This window comes from Rhineura floridana, chromosome 14 (genome assembly GCF_030035675.1).
Source record: "Rhineura floridana isolate rRhiFlo1 chromosome 14, rRhiFlo1.hap2, whole genome shotgun sequence".
Lineage (NCBI taxonomy): Eukaryota > Metazoa > Chordata > Lepidosauria > Squamata > Rhineuridae > Rhineura > Rhineura floridana.
Genome location: NC_084493.1, coordinates 33,673,190 through 33,693,906, shown reverse-complemented (window position 1 = coordinate 33,693,906; position 20,717 = coordinate 33,673,190). Strand labels below are relative to the sequence as shown.

Here is a 20,717-nt window from a genome sequence, read left to right as displayed (position 1 = left end):
TCAGGGATGACTGGAGTTATAGTATCTGGAGGGCACCATGTTGGCTGTCCTGGCCTAGATGACCTCCAAGATTCCTTCCAGCTCTGCATTTCTTGGTCCTTGTTGCCTAGCTGGGGTTGCTAGATACCCTCAGAGTTCTCTCACTATTGTCAAGGTTTGTCATTTCTTGGAGTGGTAGTCTATAAAAATTAAACCAGACAATAGAGATGGGGAAGAAATTCTATTCAGTACACATTTAAAGGTGATCTTACCTAATTCATGTTAAAAAACAACATGTGAGCCGAAACACAGCTGTCCTTCAAAATTCACACTTTGCAGGACATTTCTCCAGCCAAGTACTGTGTACAAAAAGGCTTATTTATTTATTTAACATAAATATTTATTTATTTAACAAAATTTACATACCGCCTGATTGCAACAAAGCATCAGGCAGAGCTATCCAACTGATGGGAATCCAGCAGAATGGGGGGCTGGCGGATAAGGGGCTGGCAGGACACTCTGCAGCATCCCCTTGCCTTTTGGGAGCTGCTGGGCTGACTGCACACAAGCTCAGTCAGGAGCTGCGCATGGGGGCTGGGATGTAAAAGCTGGCTCTGATGAATACTCCTACTGGGGAGTAAGTGCTCTCCAGTGACTACCATTGTAATGATTTACCTACGCTGACCTTTTTGCCAGTGGAAGTTTTGGCTGGTTCAGGACCCATGGGAGTGCTCCAAAGGGGAGTTGGATATAGCAGAAGTCAACTCCCCTCGGCTCCACCTCTGCCACGCCCCCGGAATGCCCCATTTTGGGGCCTTCCACCGGCTCCTTGGTGGTGGTGTGGGTCAGTCGGGATGAGGGGCTTCTGCTGGTGGAGTGACATCCAACTCCCTCCAGCCTGGCACAAATACAAGTTGGATTGCGCCCTAAGTGGTTTACAAGAAACACTGAAATTATCAATAAAAACTGTTAAATAAAAAATTAAAAACATTTAAAAAAAACAATTAAAACAGTAGTCGACCAAAAAGAAATTAAACCACAACAACATCAAGAAACACAACAAAAGAAATTCAAATGCAACATCATCTATGTGCCTGGATAGGCTTGCCTAAACAAAAATGTTTTAAACGGGCGCCAAAAAGAATACCGCAAAGGACTTCCAAAGCGTAGGTGCTGCCACAAGACAAAAAGATTTCTTACAAGCGCAGAATGAATATTATTGTGGCACCCTTGATAGTTCCATAGATCAAAGCAGTCAAGTGGGCACCCATTAGGTAAGGGAGCCCCACAAGTAAACTGGTCCTAAGCTATTAAGGACTTTGAGCTTTGTCTATCAATAGTAACACCATGACCTTGGCCTGGTAACAGATTAGTAAGCAGTGCAGATCTTTGAGAAGACGTGTTATACACTGACAGGGTCTCACTCCTTGCTGCAGCATTCTGCATTAGCTGCAGCTTCCATGTCAAGCACAAGTGAAGCCCCACACAGGATATATTGCTGTACCCCAGTCTTGAAGTCACCAGTGGCCAAACTGGTATGGTCAACCTCTCCTGGTCCAGGAATGGTTGTAGCTGTTGTACCAGGCATAGCTGATAAAAGACACTTCTGGTCACTGAGGCTACCGTGGCCTCTAGATAGGGCCTTTTTGGTGGCTGCCCCTAGGCTCTAGAATTCCCTGCCTAGGGAGGCAAGAATGGCCACCTCTTTGCCATTCTTCTGTCGGCAAGGTAAAGACTTGTTTATTCCAACAGGCCTTTGGAGCTGACGGTTGCTAAGGTCATGGCTTGAAGAGGGTGCTGCGTTGTTATTGTTTACTTGTACTATTTTAAATGGAGGTGATTTATTAAGTGTATGTTTGAACGGTTTTAATATTGCAAATAGTTTAATTCTATTTATTTTAGACTATTGTATGTTCTTAATTATATGTATTTTTATCTGGAAGCCGCCTTGAGTTCCAGTTTGGAAAACAGGGAGGGAAAAAATAAAGATATAATAATAATAATAATAATAATAATAATTAATAATAATAATAATAGTGACAACGATGGGTCTAAAAGCAACCCCAGACCATGTACCTGTGCCTTCAAGGGACAGGAAATTGTCCAACGTTTTGGACACGGGAACCACTCACCCCCAGTGCCTCTGTCTTGACTCTGTCTGTCAAGCTCAGCATATTTTCCCTCATCCATCCTACCACTGCATCCAGGCACCAGTCCAGGGCCTGCATGGCCTCTCCTGATTTAGATATTATGGAGAAATAGATCTGAGTGTCATCAGGGTACAGATAACACCTTGCCCCCAAAGTCCTAATAAAAGCTCCCAGTGGCTTCATACAGACAGAGATATTAAATAGCCTTGGGGATAAAATAGTGCCCTGCAACACCCCATAGCATAAATGCCAGGGGGCCAAAAAGCACTCTTCCAATACTACTCTCTGGACTCAGCCGGTAGGAAGGACCAGGACCACCCCAACATAATGTCCCAATTTCCCATTCCAAGGAGCCAGGCCAGGAGGATACTGTGATCAGTGGTTTCAAAAGCTGCAGAGAGATCAAGAAGGAGGTACAAGTAACTTCCAAAAGAGTGACAGGGCTGAAACAGGGGGCGGGGACCAAATAGTGTCGGTATAAAAATGCATACATTAGTGAAAATGACATTAAAATGCTTTATATTGTGGGGAAATGCTTTGCATATTATGGAAAAGGTTCATTTTAAAATGTTATGTCTATATTGTTAAGGCCTTTGGCTACAAAGTTATATTCGACTACATTCGCATTCAAAAATGTGTATATTAGGAAAAATTCACACTAAAACGCTGATGAATTTTTATGAGGACTTTTTTTTTTAATTGCAAACTAATGTGGAATTGTGGATTACCAAACTTAAGTCTGGAAAAATGAAAAAATGAAAGAAGCTGAAATGGACTGATTTGCCCTTCCTTACCTGACACCCACAAGCCAACTGGACTTCTTGAGGTAGAGAGCTTCAGAGTCTGGGTGCTGGAACCAAAAGGGGCCTGTTAGGTATCCCCACTAGCTGAAGCTCTGACAGTAGTGGGTTGTGGAGTAAGACCTTTGATGACAAATATAGTGGGAGGCCAGACTCATGCAGAAGAAGGTTGTCCTTCACAGAACCTGGGCCCAAACATATTTATGGCTTATGAAATATTAGATATTGAAGAATGATGATTGGAGGTTCATATGTCAATGAAGAAGGAGAAGGAGGCTTCTAGCTGGGCAGAGGTGGGGGATGGAGGAGAGGTCTGGAGACTCACAGGGTTGATGAGGAGATGGTCCCATCATGTTCTCAGATTGACCTTTCAATTTGACCTTCTGTGCAAATTGGCACAGAATGTCAATTTCCCAGTTTTGGGTGGGAGGAAAGGGGTATGTCACCTGCCACAAGCTGCAATAAAGAAGATGGCATGCACATTTTCCCTGCAAGCATCCAAAGCAACTGCCATGAGAGGTGCTACGGTGTAATAATAAACTCTTGAGATGTAAAGAATCCACCCTCAAGTTTTGAAAAATGCACCCCAATAAACTAGCGGCAGGTTTTGCATTTTTAAGCCTCGAATGTATAAATAAGGCAATTGAAGACTGGTTGTAGTCAGATGAAACACAAATAAACATTAATTGTACGTAAGCATAAAAACCTAACAAATACAACATACAGCAATAAAACATACACAAGAAACAATATCTTAAATACTGAGACTGGCCACATATATTTATCTGAGTAGCCTTCACTGAGAATTTAGCTATATTGAACATTGCAAATCTGTCCAAACTGAACAACAAATATTTGATCTTGTCCATATCACTGAGGGTAGGAAGCACCGCTGATAGTTTCACAAAACTCTTCACTTCAGAAGTAGATACTGGAGGCCAGACAGGTGTATTGTTAATGTTAGGAAGTCGGATGGGTGAGAGAGTTCTCGTCCTCAGACATGGATCAGGATTAAAACTAAACACTTGTTTAAAGTGACTATCCCACAACTTTGGCACAATATGTGCAGCCAAGTTGTATTTGGTTTCCTTAAGCTTACAGGCCACGAGATTCCATAATGTCTTAGAGCCTTGCATTTTTAAAAATTTATCCTTGAGATTTTTATTCTGTTTGTTCTAAAATTAAATTAATAATCATTTTAAAAGAAAAGATGACATGACTTTTCATTACTCACCAGCTGACACCCTTCCAAGGAGTTGACCAGCTGAGCATTCTGACAGGAGAGGATGGAACCGGCCAAGTTGAGCATCACGCAGACGGCCGACAACAGCATGAAAAAGGTGATCTGGAGAAAAAAGACAGGGAGCAGCCTATTGGTTATATGTTGCAGGATTTGACAAGGGTCTCAGGCACCTGACATGGTTATTTGTCCTGAGAATCCAGAACGCAGAAACCAAATAACAACAGCTGGCACAATCCGGAGATTCATGAACTCTCTTTGTCCATTTCCTCCTTCCCAGCTATGGGGATGGTAAGCATTTCCAGACTCTGTGCATTCATGCCTGTATGAGGATCCAGGCCATCTGGGTGAGGAATGAGACCTCTTGTGTGCAACTATATGAAAATGCAAAGTTGCTCAGCATGACATGCGCACTTGGGCAGTGCTGTAGCTGCTCCCATATTCTCCAGCTTTCCATTTATACCCAGAACACTCTCTATTTTTGGACAAATCACTGTTCCTGTTTTGTCCTCTTGTGTGTTTCTCCCCTCCCGCTGTCCCAAATATAAAATTGGCTTGGAAGCAAACTGAGCCATTTCCCAACATTTTGGTGAATTGCCAAAATAAACTGAGTTTGCTAAATTCTCCTTGGGCACCTCTTCAAAGCAGACTCTGTATATCAGAACTTCAAGCTGAGGTCTCCTCAGAGGAGGAGTATGGGTAATCATAGAATCCTAGAATAGTAGAGTTCTTGTTCTAACGGGCATCTGTCAATCGACCAACTCGATATTGCCCTTTTTCTGCCAAAACCCACTATCTTGGTTTTTGAGTGGTTGATGGATAAATGCTGCTCCTTGTAATAGGAGCTCAAATGGTTTGACATCCTTTTAAGTCCAGTTTTATTTAAAGATAATAGGGCCAGGTCATCGGCGTAAAGCAAGAGAGAAACCTTACGAGAACCAACTGAAGGGGGGGGAAAGGCCGGGGAAGACAACGCAGGGATAATATCATTTATAAAAAGGTTAAATAGAAAAGGGGCCAGTATACAACCTTGCTTCACTCCTTTTCCCACCTGAATATCGTGGGTGAGAAGACCCTGCAACCCTAGACGCACTTGCAATGTGTTGTCCTGGTGGAGAACACGAATTAAGTAAAGCAGTCTTTTGTCAATATCGGACCGGGCCATTTTTTGCCAGAGTAGATCCCTATCTATAAGATCAAAGGCAGCTGTGAAGTTTGTTAAGAAGGTATTTCCCATACAGTTTAGAAACGGTATCGAGAAGACTTATTGGTCTATAGTTACGTGGGTCCGCCACGTCGCCTTTCTTGAATATTGGAACCACTATACTAGATCGTCATCCTGAAGGGATTTCACCGGTATTGTTAATATGTGTGAAAAGGGAAGCGAGAACCGGCGCCCACCAGTTTGGGTCAGAAAGGAAAACTTCGGGGGGGATCATGTCCTCGCCCGGGGCTTTGTCGGCTTTTAGTTGGGAGATCAGGTCCAAAATTTCCACTGGGGATACCGGATGCCAAGGTGGAAAAATTGAAATATTCCCCTTTGGTGTTTGGGGGATACTAACACCGGTTCCAAATATGCTGGCAAAGTGGGAGACCCAGGCTTCAGGGGAGATTGGCGGATCTACCCGATAAAGAGAGCTTCTTAACCCATTTTGTACCAGTTCCCAAAACTGGGGGCATATTATTCTCGTTTACGGCCCTATACAAAGCTTTCCAGCTATCCTCGTAAAGGCCTTTTTTTTTTGTCTTATGATGGTTTTATAGTCTCTTCGGCATTGTTGAAAAAGGAGTAGAGCCTCGTTCGAGCCCTTACAAGAAAGGGCTCTGGTAAGTTGGCGGAGTTCCTTTTTCTTATCCCTGCAGTCCTTATCGTACCAAGATCGAAAGTTGTTCGATTTTTTACCAGACAAAACCAACAGTCGTATTTCATCTATTATATCCTGGTACGTCCCCAGGATGGCATCGTGGGATTCAACTGCTAGGGATCGAAGGGCCAAAAGCTTAGTGGAACTCAAGGTCTGGCCTATCTCTAAACCAATGTCTTGGGACCATTTAAGGCGCCTTACCCCTTGCAAGTGACCTAACATCCTAGAGTCGGACAGAACCGTAGGACAGAGATTTGTAGGATGGAATTGGAGTCTTAAAGGCCGGTGGTCGCTCTCTGAATAGTAGAGTTGGAAGGGGCCAATAAGGCCATCAAGTTCAACCTCCTGCTCAATGCAGGAATCCAACTTAAAGCAATCCAAGGAAACAGGACCCTCCAGCAGGTCTCCATAATGCCAGAGGAACTATCAGAGCTGGACATCCCTGGCACAGGACTGGAGCCCCTGCCCCCCCAACTAGCTTCCTGGGTTCGACTCGACTCTCAGTCCCCATCTAACTCCATATCCCCAGAGCAGGGGAAATGGCAAGTCAGGAGGCACCTCACAAGTGCCACCAGAGTGCCCAGTTAGCTCTCTGTGAAGCTATTTGGGAGGAGCAAGAGGTGATACATGGAAACACCTGCTTGGATTGGGTCTGACTGAGAGCCAGGAAAGGGCAGAGCTTCCAGCTCCTATACAGGTCCCAGTCTGATCTGCTTTACTGCTGAAGCAACAGCTCTCACCATAGCTCCAGCCTTCCTGGGGGAATGGGCTCAGGCTTTGCTAGAGGGCTGGCAGGCAAAAGCGAACAGTTGCTTCTGGTTGCTTGGTAGTTAGTATAAGAAGCCGCAATTGAATGATCTTCAGGCTGCAATCCAATGCACACTGACCCAGCAGTAAGTGGCTTAATTCAGAATAGACATGCACAGGATTGTAACAGTAGCAACATCCCTCCCCTCCTAATGTCTCCCCTGTGTGAAGGAGGCCTTCCTTTTGCCTTTCCTGAATTGCCCAATGTTCATCTTCACTGAGTGGCCTTAGTGGGTTCTAGAACTGAGAGAGAAGAAAGACTTATCTTTTTCCACACCAGGAATAATTTTCTACCCTCTGTCATGTCAAGGAAAACAAATTCGTGCAATGCAGCATGTAATCGCTTAACATAATTGCAATCCGGGTGCTTTAAACTAAGCCCCGGAACATTCTTTTTCTCCAGCAGCATGACGGCTTGGAACTGAGGCTTTCCACAAAGCCAAATGGAAGAGCTTCCAGCAAGAATGAACTGCCCATTTTATACGGAAATGCCTTTCCAACAGAAACTCAGGAGAAGATGTGTAAGTCCATCAGCTGCTTATGACACTGGTGCACTGGTCTTTCCATGGCAATGGCTAATATGCTCCCCATGCAGCTGACATATGTCATGTGCTTAGTTCTTTGTGCTAGACTATCAAGGGACCCTCAAGGGCAGCCAAAAGAATACACAGAAGCAAAGACTAAACGGCCACCCCCAAGATTCTGTACAGGCACCTGCTTCATTTTCTGAGTTTATTTATTTGTTGTATGCTGGCGGTCTCCCATGTGCTCACTTGCGTACTATCAGAAAGGGAGGAAGAGAGACATCTGCTTGTACAATCACAGTTGTTTCCTGCAGTGGAATCTCCCCTTCATGCTGACAACGACAAGTTGAAAAACATAGCTCCTTTGTCCAAAACCACTGAAAACGGGGAGCAGAACAGTCCATCTGCACAACATTTTTGCTAACAGAGAAATAAAAAGTATTTCTAAAACACAGAAGTCTTGTTGAACTACTCCCAATTTATCTTTGGGTGACAACTGAACAAATGTTATTAATTTGTCAGCGGAACTTGTGGAGGCTAGCTTTCCTAAGGGAATTATCCAGCTACAGATGGAGCACGAATATCCAGATTCCTTAGTCATAATGACTTTCACCACTAGCTATCCATCTAGCTGGCTTTTGGTCCTCATTATTTTGCTTGAACAAAACTAATTTAACAGCCATTTCTTCATGTCTTAATGCAGGTGTGGGGAACCTTTGGCCTTCCAGATGTTGCTGAACTACAACTCCCATCAGCAGGATTGCTGGGACTGAAGGGGTTGTAGATGTAATGCAGCAACATCTGGAGGTCCAAAGATTCCCCACACCCATCTTAATGTCTTGAACCTTCAGAATGAAACCAGGAGCAGGAGGTTATGTTCCCTGACTTGACTCTGGCATCTTCTAAGCAGGAAGGAACGGGGAAGCATTGAAGAAAAAGCAGAAATTGTTGCTAAGTGGGTTGAATGGCCTTCATTCTTTATGCAGCTCCCTGACAGAGGAAATGCACACACACCCCACTTTGGATCTTGAAAACAGGAAGATGAAAGGAGGGGGAGAGGGCACTGAGAGTCAACATGAATTACAACCAGAGGGTGCTCTGTCTGGAGTGATTGCCTCAGCAGTACAGGAGTTCAGGTTTGGGCAAACAGGGCAAGGCACTTAGGGAGTCAGCTGGACACCGGGCTCAGGCCGGACCTTCTGTAAGAGCAGAGCTCAAATGCTATTTCACCAGCAGTTGAGGCTATAGGAAAGGCTCTCGGAGCACCGCCTACTGGCTATAGTGTTACTGCACCTCACACTCATTCATAAAGCCTTGTATCCCTCAGAAACTTCCACAAAGTCTCTACCGCTAAACCCCAAATATTTTTGTCCTGAAGGACAGCCCCCCCCAAAGCCAAATGCCCAAGGCATTAAGTTTACAAAGGACAGGCCACTCTCTTTCATCCCTATACCTCAAACAATCCCATATTAGGGATCAGCTGTTTCCTTCACCATCACCAAGATTCTCCCGACCTTAAACAAATTACTCAGAAGGGCACAATGTCCAGTCAAAATCTTAAACAGACTGACTTGTTCTAGCCACCTTCATGATGGCCAAAAGGGAAGAGCCTTCCTTCCATTGAGATGTATTTCCCATCGTCTTTGCCATTCAGCTCATCAGTTTTTGCTTAACCCCAACTTTTTACTTCCAGGGAGGAAAATGGCAGCACAATAGCAATATCCTTATGTCCCAAATCTCCCTTTTGCAGCCTGATCGGCAATCTTGTTGCCAACAATTGTCATATGGGCTAGAATCCAACCAAATCAAATGGCCCTGCAGTTCAAACACCATATTTAATTCACCAAGTGACATTTGCATCCCATGTTAGCACCAGTCGGTCTCAGACTGAGGCTTATACAGAAGCTGCAGCTCTATCTGAGTTGCTGGCACTGACTTCTGTGAAAGGGACCCTCTTCATTTAAAAGGGGCCCAGCCTGCTTTATTAGTCATCAGCTCCAACTGAGCATGGTGGAGACTACTGAGTCCAGCAGGGCACTGGAGATGAAGCCAGAGGAAGGCCACATGACCTTTTCAGGCCAGAGAGCTACTGGCACAATGGGCTCCCCTTGCACAAGAGTGTTTCTGCATTAGTAGGGACATCTGGGACTGGCCCTGAGGACAATTCCTTTTCCCACTCCAAATCCTCAGCTTCATCCACCAAAGATGGGGAGTCCAACCCCAGGGTCATGGCACCGGGAGCCCTTTCTTCTGTGCCTGTAAGGGAACAGTGTTCAATTTGCCCAGCAGCACTGGCTAACTGAACATTTGGAAACACAGCAAAATGCCTTGTTATGACGTGAGACTATTTCTCCATTTAGTCCAGTATTGTCTACTCTGACTGGCAGCAACTCAGCAGAGCTTCTGGCAGAAAGAGGCCTGTCCCATCACCTACTCCCTTAACTAGAGAAGCCAGATATCTAGCCTGGGACCTTTTGCACATAAAGCAGCGAATTCATCCATTGAGCTATAATCCTACTTTTTTATTGAGCACCTAGAACAACCCAAGCAGACAAGCAGACAAGACTTTCTCTACCCACAAACCATTCTGTTGTATTCCCTGAAATGAAGGGAGCTAAAAGGAGGATGGGGGCATAAATCCCAGCACTACGTTGCTTTTCATCCTCTCCTTCAATGTGCAATTACTCTATTGTGTGAGAACAGGTAAGACACATTTTCAGGTAGGACCTAGACATTGCCCTAAGGGCTGTAATATATGTCTTTTACAGCACTGGAGAGAAATGCAACACAACACCATTTCTGAATATGCTCTCCAGCCTGTGGGGGAAAAGAAAGTTACAGCAAGAGAATTACAAACACCCAGCACAACCCTAGCCTCACCCACACCTGAATGGCCAATTCGAGGAAAAATGGACCACCAGCAAGAAGAAATGTCATTGCCACCCAGTTTTATTTTCCTGAATCTCTACAGGACAATGAGCTGGAAAGGGCCCTTTTTGTTCTGCTGTGATAGCCTCTGGTAACATGAAGAGAGAGACAGAGAGAGCCTTTCTGCAATTCAGCTTCTCCCAAGTGTTGGGGAAAGAAATAGCTCATCAGTCAGGGCCTACTCAGTATCTCTTTTCCAACCTGGTGCCCTCCAGATGTTGTTGGACTACAACACCCATCATCCCTGCCCATATTGGCTGGAGTCGATGGGAGTTGGGAGTCGCACAATATCTAGATCAGTGTAATACCAAGACCCAGTGGATGAACTGGAAATACAGGTGCTTCAATAGCTTTACTGAAGCTACGCAAGTGTGGACCTAATCAGCACGCTAGATGGGAGACCACTGGACATAATAGAATAAATAAAAGAGAATGCTTAAAAACTCGATGTCAGAGCAGCAACATTATACATTTGAATGTTTGACGGTGGCAGTGGGTCAGTATGGACAATAGAGAATCGCACTTTCTGAAACAATATGAAAACTGAAACACAGCCATCCTTTGAAATTTGCACTTACCAGAATTTTACAATAGAGTTTTCTAACCAACCAATGTTTACAAAAATGCATGTAGGGGAAAGTATTCATAAAAATGAACATATGACTGAGAGTAACATGCAACAATGCATTATATGACAAGAAATGGCTTGGAAAAAAGACTCGTGACAAAAATGTATTAGGAGAAATTCACATTAAAATGCTGGAGAATTTTCATGAGGATTTAAAATAAACAAATAAAATAGCAAACTGCTGCAGAAATTTCCAGAAAGACTCTGCTTGACAGGAGGAAGGTCACGTGGCTCGAATTGAGGCCGCTCTAATTGGAGCAGGGGTGTTTGCATATTTGAGCACTCCCATTTCGATTAATCGACCTGTTTGAACCTTGGTCAAAGCTAATACCAACATAAGCCTTAACCAGGCTGAGGCCAGGACAGAAGAGGAAGCAGATTTGTACTGGAAAGCAGGGAATGCCCAGTCCCATGGCTTGCTCCGACAGCTGGTGCTGCATTCCTCCCAAAGAACAAGATGGGTTGGGGAACTTGTGGCTCTCCCAATGTTTCTGGACTACAACTGTCATCATCCCTGACTACCAGCCACACTGGTTGGGGCTGATGGGAATTGGAGGCCAACAATGTTGGGGGGGACATGGGGGTCCTCTCCCCCCAATAAGAGATGCTAAAATGGCCAAGACTGAAGATACATTAAGGTCCTTTTTTGGTTCAGCTGCAGTGAAGTGCTCATGTTCACACAGAATGCCGCTACTGTATAATATGAATGATGCAATTCACCTCTACCTACCAGAAGCTGGCCATATGAACAGGCAAAGAAGATGTAATGCTTGTTTCTGATCTCTCATGTTTTATAACAAAAGTGGGGGGGGGTTTCACCTGTTTCCTGACCAATATGCTAGTGTATTTTCTTCTCTAGTGTTACGGCTGCTACTCAGAATAGACACTATGATCCATCATGCCAGATGCCAGGTAGCGCTCAGATGAAAGCAGCATGCACCACTTTCAAATATTTCAATTACATTAGTAAGTTGTCAAATGCTAGCCCACAAGCCTCGGGATGCTGGAAGTTGTTGTGAAGCCAGCCACAGTGCAGACTTTTCTCTCCCTCCCCCAAGAGAGCCTGGTTTAATTTTGATCATTGCTTCTAATCAGGAAAATGCAGTAACAACATTTGCTTAAGTTTCTGGATTGCTAATATAGTTCCCTGCGGAATTGCTGAAAATGCAAAAAAGAATCCTTCTACTGCTCTGTCAATTTGATTTCCTCTGTAATCACTTTATTTAGGATAGGGTGGGCCAAGCCTGCCGTATTAACTTTGCCTAGGGGCAAGCTTCCTCAGGGGTAAACGCCTGCCTCCATCAAGCCTAACTCCACCCTGACTCTTTCTACTGGCATAGTCCTGATCCTGGAAGTACTTATATCAAGGGTATCACACTCTTGAAAAGTGCCAGTAAACGTATTTTCAAAATGTGAGGCCCATTTTCATGTTGGAATTTGACCCTCCATAACCGGTTTTAATTGCGTAAGTCTCTGTGTTACAAAGTCCCAAAAGCCTTTTTCATTTTTATCAATTACAACTTGGCCGAGATCTTTCCAGAAAATGTTGTTCTCTTTTTTTCTTTCTTAAAAGATTCTGATACTCACTTCGTTGGGCTGAAAAGCTCCCCCTTTGTTTCTTTGATTTATTTGACCTTAAAATATCTGTTTTTACTAGGGACCATTTACTTTTCCTACACTCTACATCAGCCTTTCCCAACCTTTGGGTCCCCAGATGTTGCTGGACTACAATTCCCATCATCTCTGACCATTGGCCATGCTGACTAGGGCTAATGGGAGTAGTAGTCCAATGACATCTGGGCACCCAAAGGTTGGGAAAGGTTGCTCTACGTTAAACCATGTATTAACTTTGCCTCCATACCAGCCCCTTCAGGGTTCAACTCCTGCCTCCCTCATGCCTCCATGCTCCACAATGACTCTTACAACTGACATGGTCCTGATTCTGGAAGCACTTATATCAGGGGTAGGAAACCTTTTTCAGCCCAAGGGCCACATTCACTTCTAGGCAACCTTCCAGTGGCCATGTGCCACTGGTGGGCGGTGCCAGAGGAAAAGTGGGTGGAACAACAAATGTAAATGTGACCTTTGTACAGTATTTATTTATTTATTAAATTTATATTCCTAGAAGGAGCCCAAACAAAAACACAAAAAACACTCTAAAATGTCTTAAAAACAAAAGACTTTAAAATATATTAAAACAAAACATCCTTGAAAACATGTTTTTAAAAAAGCTTTAAAAACACCTAAAAAGCAGTTCCAACACTGATGCAGACTGGGTAAAGTCTCTACTTAAAAGGCTTATTGAAAGAGGAAGGTCTTCAGTAGACACCAAAAAGATTAATAGAGATGGTGCCTGTTTAATATTTGAGTACAGTACGTTAACAGTAGGTTACTCTGCCATCCAGACAAGCCAGCGGCGTGATCAGAATTCAAGGATACATTTCCAGCCAGGCAAAAGCACTCAATATGGGTGCAAGGCAGGGCCAGTGAGGGGTGTGGCTGAGGGTGTGCAGCCTGGAGAGAGCCTAAGGGCCACAGAGAGACACTTGGAGGGCCGCATTCAGCCCCTGGGCCTGAGGTTCCTCACTCCTGACCTATATAAAGGTCTTATCCTTAGAAGCAAATTTTGGTGAAGGGAAACTCTGGGTTGCCAGGAAAGCCCTCTGCATCACCACTATCACCATCACCATCATCATTTCTATCCTCCTCTTCCTCCCAAAGGAGCCCAGGGCATCAGACAACACAGTAGTAAGGTAATGCAATGGTGGCTTCTGACTGACATCTTTGTTCTTGGAGTCCAGAAGATGATTGTGATGGACTGTTCTATGGCAAAGTGAGAGCTCAAACATATAGCAGGAGGACTGTTTCCAAGTGTCTGGCTTGGGCAAGGTCCAAGGAGCAAGTTCTCCTTTATAGCAGTTCTCTCTTAGGAGAGGCCATTCTTCCTGGCCCCAGAAATGTGTGAAACCCTGGTGAGAATTGAGGGTTCTCCTTTTTTTCCAGCAAATCTCATCCAATGGTCTTTGAGAGATGGCAGGTTACAATAAGTGGCTTGATGATTGCAAGGCTGGCATCAGAGGTAAGTGTCGTTGGACACCCCTCAAGGCCCACAGTCCTGCGGGGGGGGCTCTACCATGCTCTGGGGTCTCCTGTTCCTCAGCCTCTTTGCTGTCGCTGCCTGTGTTCACTTCCAATCTCAGAGCCTGCCAGCAATTACAAGAATGAGGAGAGATGCAGCAACACTCTCTGCCTGCCTTGTGCTCTCCCTCTGGGTGGCTTTATGGATTGGACCTTAAGCTACAGGGCAGGAGAGTAGGCAGGGAGTGAGAGGAGGAGGGGGCCCCACTGAGGTCACCTTGCCCAAAGGTCCCTCTAAGGATAAAGCTTCATTTTTTGTGAATCCCAACCTAAGAGAAAAAAGTTGAAAGTAGATGAGTCCATGAAGAGTGGCAGATGGCCCTCGAATGGAGAAAAGAAAGCAAAGCTTTTATCCATAAATCAGTGGGTTCAAGTCCAGATTAGCCAAGTCCAGTATGGAAGTTTGAGTCCTTATCAAATGGCCCATCCTGGAACAAACTGAGCATTTCCTAATCACTGCTATGAGCCTAATTCAAGGCTTTCTGGTCCATTTTTTGCAGCTGGACACATTTATGAAAGCAGAACTGCAAACAGTCAATACCACAGTCCATTTTTCAGCACCAGGGAGAGTTCCATGCTACTTCCATCAACTATGGAGCCCAACCAAGGCCTGATGCTTGCGCAAGCCCTGGTCCTAAACAGACAGTTGGATGGATTTAAAAGAGCATTGTTATCACTCATTTATTTATTTATTTATTAAATTTATTAGTTGCCCATCTGGCTGGCTGTCCAGCCACTCTGGGCGACGTACAAAATAAAAACATACAAATACATTAAAACATTAAAAATCTCAACAATAATAAAACCTAACCCACCCCAAAAGCCTGCCTGAAGAGCCAGGTCTTCAAGGCCCGGCGGAAGCTCATCATAGAGGGAGCATGGCGGAGATCATTTGGGAGGGAATTCCACAAAGTGGGGGCCACAATTGTAAAAGCCCGCTCCCTAGTTCTCACCAGTCTAGCTGTTTTAACTGGTGGGATAGAGATAAGGTCTCTTGAGGCTGATCTTGTTGAGCGGCATCCCTGATGATGTTGGAGGCACTCCTTCAGATAGACTGGGCCGAAACTGTATAGGGTTTTAAAGGTCAGAACCAACACCCTGAATTGGGCCCGGAAAACAACCGGTAACCAGTGCAACTCCTTCAGCACTGGAGTGATGTGATCTCACCGGCGGCTGCCTTTAATCAGGCAAGCTGCCGCATTCTGTACCAGTTGCAGCTTCCGGACCATTTTCAAGGGTAACACCACGTACATTGCATTACCGTAGTCTAGGTGAGAGGAGACCAAGGCATGTACCACCGATGGGAGCAGATGGTTGGGAAGGTAGGGGCGCAGCCTCCGTATCAGATGGAGTTGATACAGCGCTGCCCGGCTCACACCAGAGACTTGAGCCTCCATGGACAGCTGGGAGTCGAGAATGACCCCCAGGCTGTGGACCTGGTCTTTCAGGGGCAATTGTACCCCATTGAGCACCAGGTCAACATCCTCCAACCTTCCCTTATCTCCCACAAACAGTACCTCGGTTTTGTCAGCGTTCGGCTTCAGCTTATTCCTTCCCATCCAGCCACTCACCAACTCCAGGCACTTGGACAGGGTTTCTACAGCCAACCTCGGTTGGCACCTTGCACTTGTACACTCCCTACTGCTCAGCAAAAGCCTGGGTTCATCCAGCCCAGTCTTGCCTATGCTGTCTGGCAGTGCCATTCCTGAGTCTTGGGAAGGGAGTTTTCCCCCCAGCCCTTCTACTCAAGATCTTCATAACTGACATTAGAGAGCTAAACCTGGGACTTTCTTCATCCACAATTTTGCATTGGAGAGGGGCTATAATCAAGGGTCATTCCTTGGTTTGTGATCTCCTCTGCTGTGGCTCCCTGGTCCTCGCATTTCTCAGCAAGTAGAGATCTCCTCAGTTGGCAACATTCCCCATCCAGAAGGCCCTTTCCATCTGGCTTCATTCCCAGGTTGCTTCTGGGGGAGGGAGAGAAGAGTTCTTGCCACCACAACCCCCCATTTAATCTGCAGTTCATCCACACACCCCACATCCTCAAAATGTTTTGCCAGCCACCCATGGTCACTGGTCCAGGGTCTGAATGTGCCACTGAGGCTCTTCCCCACATGCCCCTCGGAGCTTTTTGTGCTCAGAGTGGGCTTTGGCCAATTGTTGAGCCTCCAGAACATTTGAATCTGTGTTGATAGAAGCCTCCAGATCACTACATGGGGCCAGTGACACACTCAAGCTCCCTCCACAGAGCCAGATTGGGCTGGGGGAAGTTTCATGCCGCAAAATAAATTACACACTTCACGTGCCATTAGAGACAACATCCTCCCTGATCACTGCTGAAGTTCTGTCATCTGCGTTTCAATCATTTCTTCTTGAGCAATAAATCAAGGGGAACTAATTTCAGGTTGGTTCTCCAGTTGTTCAGAGAAGTGCTGCTACGTTGCTTGACATTAGCACCGAGAATAAATCAGTGTCAAAACGTCTGTCATTTGAGTCATATCCCAAAAGAAAAACACCGATGGTTCCACCATCTGCACTGTGCTTTTGATGTGTTCTTTTATACACACTTAATGCACACAGAGCATGTACATGCCTATTCTAAATTCCTTAGGTCAAAAGAGTTACACTCCCATCCCCAACTCATCATAACCCATTTATGAATACTCGGACTGATTCACACATATTTACTACAGGGAATGGAAGTGACTTCTCTGTAGGAAATTACATGAATAGCATATGGAGAGTATGACATGTGATAAATGCATCCATCCATTTAGATGAAGCGGGAGCTCTACATTTCCAACTGGTATATCATGGGCCCCAAGGAGAACCTTTGGCAAGATTAGGAGGGAATGTCTCTGGATGCCTCTGGGCCTGCTAATGGAATGGTTGAGAGAAGCTCAGAAACTCCCACTCCCTTCACCTGAACCAGACTCTTCACTGGCACCCAGCCCAGATCTAGCTTTGGAACAGACAGACTTCAGTGAAAAGTCTAAAGAAAATAATGATAAATTACACTCGCAAATGTTGCATAGACTAGATATGAGAGGCTTGCAACTTCAGTTATAGTAAATGTTCTCTGCTTCCAGAAGAAGCGTCCATCTTGTAAAGCAGGCTAGAAACAGCCAGAATTAATCCGTATAATACAAGTGTCCATTCCCTTTCTGATATAAAGGGGTAGTGAAGCCTGTTTAGACTTGTTGCAACCATGTCTGTTGTTGCTTCACCTTGCCTAGTTGTTCCTAAGAAATATCTAGTCTGTTATTGTTTTTGTATGTTGCAATATACCTAGTTTGCTTCAGGTTTTGTATCCTGATTCAAGCCTAGAGTCCGATGCTGTGTTCCTGTACTGACTACTGGAATAAAGCTTCATAAAACCAAGTCTTCGAGTCCTGAGTCTGCTTCTTGGTTGGGAGCCAGGACACAGTGTCAGAGCTGAGCTGTATGGCAGGTGTCTAGCAGGAGCCACATGCTGGGGTCAAAAGCTGGCAGTCAGAGCTGATTAGAGCCATTGTGGCTCTGGCAATGTTTCAACCTGCAGAGGAAGCTTTTATAGTTCTTTCTGATGAGGCAAGCCAATGGTTAACAATGGGGGGCAGAATAACAGCCCAAGAACCCTTTTATGACCAGGGAACACTTCAGTGGAGACTGGTCCATTAGGGCAAATGGGGCACTGCCCCACCAATCTCAAGCTGACCTGCCTCCTTACTTACAACCAGTCCAGAGTGGGGGCCAAGCTTTCTGTTTCCCTCCTGCTTAGTCTCAAAGTTGTCCTTATAGAACTCAGCACAGAGGAAGATAGGACAAAACTAGAATAAGTCAGCTCTGCCTCTCATTGGCTCTGGTGCCACCTGCTGTTGGGCTCCCTGCCTTCCACCCCACCAGTCCCGATCATCACCAGCCACCACTGGATCACTTCAAGTCTTTATGACTCACCATATGGGCCATCTTTTTCCAGATCCCTGGTTCTAGTCCCAGCAGCTTCTAACAGTTGTTCTATGTTCACATGGTAAAAAAGACACATCTGTCTTTGCCTTCTGTGATCAATCCTACACTGTTCTGGATTGTGCCTTCTGCAATGAGTTTAATAGCTCCAGCATCTATTTGCATTGGTAAGAACCTAGAACAGGATTTGCACAGTTCACATGCGGTTTGGGAACATCTACTGATATGCTTACTCCTTATTTACTGGTTAATAGCTCTAGGGATGAAGAAAATGGTCCAAGAAGCATTGGTAGCTTGGTCAAATATCCTGCAATCTAAACTTGGATGGCTTTAAAAGAGGGTTAGACAAATTCATGGAAGATAAGGCTCTCGATGCCTCCTAGCCACAATGCCCAAGTTCTACCTCTATTGTTGGAGGCTGTTTGCCTCTGAATGCCAGTTACTGGGAATTAAAAATGGGAAGAGTGCTCTTGTGCAGGCTCCCCATCAGCATCTGGTTGGCCACTGTGAGAATAAGATGCTGGATGTATCTTAAGAAGAACATAACAAGAGGGATCTTCTTATGTTCTTAAGCTGTTCTCTGTGGTGACTAAACTAGGAAAACAATAACCAAATAAATGACCTCAGCCAAACTGAGTTGTTCCATAATTTGGGGCTTCCTGGCCACTTTCCCAAACCTTCATTGTGGTTTCCATCTGATCTTGTTTGTAAAGCAGCACCAATGCACTGGCTAATCACCATTCTTCCATGTTTTATTTCCGAGTATGTTCAGTTAGCAGCAATTTTCAGCAACCCTGCCCCCATTGCTGGTTACTAATGCACAGGAGTAGATAAAAGGGAATTGTGATGTAGTCACGCACTCCCATCCAAACGCACACCAAGGCTGTGTGCACTGTGATTTAACCAATGTGCATGTGTGTGTGCTGATTATGCACAGTACACATCCTGATGCAATGGTGATTGCATCAACATTCCCTTTCATGCGGTGTTCTGATTAAGATGCTTCTGCAGGGAACCTCTAAGAAAAGAAAAAGGCGGGGAACTGAAAACTGCATCAAGCTGCACATGTATGACAATGTTAGGATTTCTCTCAGTTAAACAAAAGACAGGCAGTGTGGGACATGGGGCACAACCAACCCATGAAACAATATTGGAATGGAATGGGAGATAGCCGTTCCTCCCTAGCAATACAAAAAAAGGGTTTTCTTCTTTTCCTATTGAATTCCTGTAGTTTTTTCCCCATTCTAAGCATCTGATCTTTCACTTTTATCTCATGCTTCACCAGTTGCTAAGTGACCCAGACAACAGCAATGTCAGCCCCGTAACTGCTTAGCATTCCCTCGGCTCGCTTTACTCTCCTTATTATTTCTACTGTTGCTTGGGCTTATTATCTGCTGTAGCTCTCAAGATCTGGACGTGGGCTGGAGTGTAATAAAAATTCCACTTTCCCTGCAGTCTACATGCGCAATTGAGACAGCCAGTCGCCTATACGGCTCTCTCAGCACAGCAGTTGTGTGGAATCAGAGTTTTCACCCTATTTGTGAGGGGTTTTTTTGGGGGGGGGGAGGGTTGGCATCCTGGCAAAATTATTCATATTCTCAACACAAAATTAATTTGTGTGTGTCCTGATTACCAATTAGCTTTTCTCTGCATTGTACATTTCATTATTCTCTAATTGCAGATGCAACTGCACATCATTCTTTTGATCTTCCCCAGTCCCCATTATTTCCACTGATGCTACAAAACGACGGATGAGATTTACAGAAGTTGCTATATCACTTCCATTTATCTTGGCGTCGCCCTCCTCTTGTGATATGTGTGTGCCCTCCCTTCCCTTCCACAATTTGCCTCTAGCAATTCCTCATTTCTTTCTGTCATCTTGCTTGCTTTTGCTTTCATCACATTTCTCACAGGCTCACAAGACCAGTATTATCAAGAATGACCAAATCTCTCTAGTACCTGTCACAGATCTTTACTTTTCATGAATATATGTATTTCCCCATATGCTCTCTGCAAATGTTCATCTGCCCAAATGCTTCAAGAACACCTGAAGAACTTCTGAACTAGGTTTGGCTCATACATGTATGGACATTGTTACCCTTTTTCTCTCTTTCCACCTGATGACCTGCAGTTGAAGATATCGACTGATTGCCCATCAACAGCATTGCATTTGAAAAAACAATGTTACTTGTGGAAAGCTGGCTTTCACTTTTTAACTAATGACAGGAACAGTAAAACACCACCCACAACAGATCTACTCTATGCATTTAAGATTACTTCACTAATTGGTACATTCACACATTATACAATACTTGAACTATGGAATTTGCTACAACAAAATGTAGTGATGGCCACCAATCTGAACAGCTTTAAAGGGTGATTAGGCAAATTCATGGAAAATAAATTTGTCAATGACTGTCAGTTGCTTTGTTGGATAATGATAATGAAACAACCCTTCACCATGAGTCCTGGGGTGGGTTACAACAATTTAACAACACAATATTAAAAAGTTAAAACAGACTGCAAGTAAGAGAACAGGATGAGTCCTAAAATATAGAAGGCCAGGGTAAAGGAGTGCATCTTCAGCATTCTCCAAAAACTGTACAGTGAAGGTACCAGACACACCTCTGTGGGGAGGGAATTCCATAACTTATGGGCAGCCACAGAAAATCCTTTCTCTTAGACCCACCCCACCCCCACACACACACTGAGC

At 44.7% G+C, this 20,717-nt stretch overlaps 1 protein-coding gene across 5 annotated transcripts in view; it reads right to left on the bottom strand.

Moving 5' to 3' along the window:
• Positions 1-20,717, bottom strand: part of ENTREP2 (endosomal transmembrane epsin interactor 2) — a 414,039-nt gene that overhangs the window by 115,809 nt on the left and 277,513 nt on the right. For all 5 annotated transcript variants that reach the window (XM_061595016.1, XM_061595017.1, XM_061595021.1 and 2 more), the window contains one exon: positions 4,164-4,274. In XM_061595016.1, coding sequence (XP_061451000.1) covers positions 4,164-4,274 — 111 coding nt within the window. The remainder of the gene's footprint in view (positions 1-4,163; positions 4,275-20,717) is intronic.